This window comes from Asparagus officinalis, chromosome 4, assembly GCF_001876935.1.
Source record: "Asparagus officinalis chromosome 4, Aspof.V1, whole genome shotgun sequence".
Lineage (NCBI taxonomy): Eukaryota > Viridiplantae > Streptophyta > Magnoliopsida > Asparagales > Asparagaceae > Asparagus > Asparagus officinalis.
In genome coordinates this window covers 72,322,839-72,326,463 of record NC_033797.1, presented here as the reverse complement: position 1 = coordinate 72,326,463, position 3,625 = coordinate 72,322,839, and the positions used below count along the sequence as shown (strand labels likewise).

General features: G+C 32.0%; 1 protein-coding gene across 1 annotated transcript in view; it reads left to right on the top strand.

Moving 5' to 3' along the window:
* LOC109837715 (alpha-mannosidase) overlaps positions 1 to 3,625 on the top strand; it is a 22,083-nt gene that overhangs the window by 17,037 nt on the left and 1,421 nt on the right. Inside the window, 5 exon segments of the mRNA XM_020406055.1 lie at positions 1,637 to 1,749; positions 1,849 to 1,939; positions 3,115 to 3,225; positions 3,340 to 3,435; positions 3,502 to 3,625. The exon segment at positions 3,502 to 3,625 is cut by the window's right edge and continues 56 nt beyond it. Coding sequence (XP_020261644.1) covers positions 1,637 to 1,749; positions 1,849 to 1,939; positions 3,115 to 3,225; positions 3,340 to 3,435; positions 3,502 to 3,625 — 535 coding nt within the window.

Sequence of the window (3,625 nt, the reverse complement as noted above, 5' to 3'; positions counted from 1 at the left end):
GACCCAGATTTCTTTGCTCGGACCCTCAGAACTCAAGCCAGGCTAGCCCCTGGTAGGGCTTTAGCGACACGATCCAGACCCGGGCCCGAAAGCTGGCCAAGCTTGGTCGTCTGGGCTTTTCTCAGGCTCAGGCTAGGTTTTAGTCCAGTTGGGTCCGGGCCGGACACAAGGCCAGGGCCCGAATGGACATGCCTAATTTGTGAGGGTATAAATGCAAAGTACGAAGGTAAATTTGGAAAGGTACAACAATGCTGCATTAAATATTTGATATTGACACTCTACATGAATCTTTCTGTCTTTGTAAATTTTGAGTTCTGTACATGCTTAGTATATTAGAGAGTGAAATTATTGTTGTTATACATCCCCATTAAAATTAACTTTTCGACTCCTTAATTGTTACTCAGAGAGTGAAAAAACAAAAAATAAATGTGTTATTTTATCATGTATATTTTATAGAAATGAAGAAGACATTTAAAAATTATACAATTACACCTTTCTTAGTATAAAAAACTTTTTTTCCTCATATTATAACTAAGGTGTTACATAATTTAAAATAAAGTAAATAAATTTTATATTCTTAGATTCACAAACTAATTCATTTTGGTAAATTTCGGTAAACTTTAACATAACCTATAAAGTAGTAATTGATTATAAATTTACAAAAAATTGGAACAGAGTAAAAACAACATGATTATCATTAAAAAATGAATGATAAAGTATGAAAAGAAATATCATTATGACATTTTTCAAAAAAAGTGATGTCATGTGGAGTATGCTTCGTTGAATATCGATAAAGTATGCATGTTAAAATTTAAGTACTTTTATAATAGAGTGCGTTTTTCCAAAAAAATGAAAAAAATCAAAATTATTGTTCAGATATTGATGTGACTGTAACAGCATTAATGAATATTTCTTAAATTTTTTTCTAATATATCTAATTGTCAGCATATAGTATATGCAAGTTTCACTGTATATGGACATATTAATCTAGTTTGTCTATTGAGTTATGTAAAGTCTGTTATAGAAAATAAAACTCTTTAAGAATTTAAATAAATAAAATAAATAGTTGAAAAAGTTAATAGATTTAAAATTCAATAAAAATGTTTCATTGAGATTCTTTGAGTAAAATTTGCAATTAGAATGAGTCATACTCTAACAGCTCATGAATCATGTGCATTAAGCCCCTGCATGCAGCAGATAACAGTAAAGTACATACCTCAAATATCATTTTGTAATAATAGTACAGAAAATTATCTTCAAAGTTAAGTTTCCTAGAGATGATAAATTAACACTTTATGTGAACATATTTTAATCATATGAACAGCACTTGCTTTGCAGCTCGGTTATCATTTTTTTCCTTTTTGTGTATTCATCATTGGTCACTACTCTAATGTCAAATAATTATGAAGGTTCAGTTCGGTGACCGGTTGTCAAATGCTGGATCTTGTTTATGTAATATCAATATGTGGACAAAATGTAAGTAAATTTAAAAAGTGTGTCGATCTTTCTGATTTGGCAAGGCAAGTTAGATTCATTACAGTGCCGATAAGTACACGAAGGAATGACTTTACAGGAACTAATCAAAAATAGAATCCGTAAATCAAGTTATTGATTAGTATATCGGTTATTTTTTCAGCTCAATCTTGGAATATTTATAGCTGATGGAAAGTCTGAGCTCTCGGTCCTTGTGGATCATGCTGTTGGAGGTTCTAGCATTCAAGATGGGGAAATAGAGATCATGTTTCACCGGTTTGTTCCTTTTGCTATTTATTTATTTATTGTTATTCTTGTCACACATTCTTATTTTCTTGGATATAATTTTTAACTGAGAGTATTTATCACTGCAAGGCGCTTGCTTGTTGATGACGGTAGAGGCGTAGGAGAACCTCTTGATGAGGAAATTTGCATAGATAATAATAATGTTTGTGAAGGGCTCACGGTATGCTAGACTTTTATTGTAACAAATGCACCATTAATTCATTTTCAGTTTCTCCAATTTCTTCATATCTTGTTTACATGTTCAGATTTACTTTTCCAGCCACCTTGTTCTGTCTATGATCACATTTCTTGTTAGAATGCATCGTTTTTGAAGATTATTATTGTCATAAGTTTTGACCGTCAATCGTTTCTTTACACAACAACAAGGTCAGCCATATTAGCTTTGTAGAAAAAATAGCTGAATAAGATTTGACTTCATTTTCTTAAAATATAATGTGAACACTTGGATCTTTTGCTATATATAATCAGAAATGAAATGTGATCTAGTGGCAGCAATATTATAAGGCTTATTGACCATGCACCATGTGGACGCTGAAAGTGGAATGGTTAGAGATGCTGCCTATAAGGCCCATATAGAAAAAGCAAGATATATTCATCTTTCTTATTAGTGAGGAGGGAAGAAACTTCTATGTATATCTTTTAGCTTTTGGTTGCCAATGAAAATATAACCAAATAAGCTAATATACTAAATATTTAATCTCAGGATATGATTTATAATCATATAAACTTCTATACAAGTTTCGATAACTTTACTTTGGCTGCAGATAACATAGGACTTGTAGCTTTTAGAAACTAAGTGCCCCATTCATGCCTCTGAGGAATTTATGATTGGAATTTCTCTTGAGGCATACCTTCAGTTTACTGGGCACTAAATTGAACCATTTATATGGTAATTTACATCATGAAATCTTTTTCATGTTTGCTTCTTTTGACCATAAAATTCCTTTTAAGCCCAAATTATTTATTTTGATTGGAAGCTCACACATATATAACTATATTTCTATGAGTACAAGATGAAGGTTGTATGTTCTTCAGTGACACCCACTTTGTGGTCATGTAACTATTGTTCAATTCAGTGTACATGTCTCTTTCTGTTTCTCCTTTAAAAGACTTGGTTTTCCAGATTATATTTTTAATATGTTATTATTTTATTGTTGTTCTCATTATTTTCATATTATATTTATTACCAGTTAAGAGATTTTATAATCATTCACGTAGCACACTCAGCTTCAATTTTTTTTATATGAGCTTGATGTTTTTTTCCTCCTCCTGAAGAATACTGTCAAGACTATAACCAAATTCTTTGAATATTGATGTCTTCATTTAATACTCTAGGCTAGGGCCAATTATTATTTGAGCATAAACCAGTTAGGGGATGGAGCACAGTGGCGCCGGACAAGTGGTCAAGAAATTTACTCTCCTCTCCTTTTGGCATTTGCACATGAGGTATATCATACTTTAAAATGATATATTAGCGCCAATATAATATAATGGCATAGCATATTTCAGCTAATTTAATAATGTTGAGTTGCATGGGTATAAATTACTCTAATTTTGTAGGCTGAGGAAACTTGGAAATCTTCTTATATCCCAGAAAAAACTTTGATGGACCCTGGTTATAATTTACCCCCTAATGTTGCACTTATCACTCTTCAGGTAATGAGTTTTGTTGAACTTCTGATTTCAGCAATGAATTACTTACAGATGTGAATGATTTATCAGGATCTAGATGACGGAACAGTGCTCCTTCGGTTAGCACATCTATACGAGGTACGAAAATTAAAAACAGCTCCTTTTTGGGGTTCACATCTGTGCTTGTATTGAATAGTCTCGATGTATAGGCTGG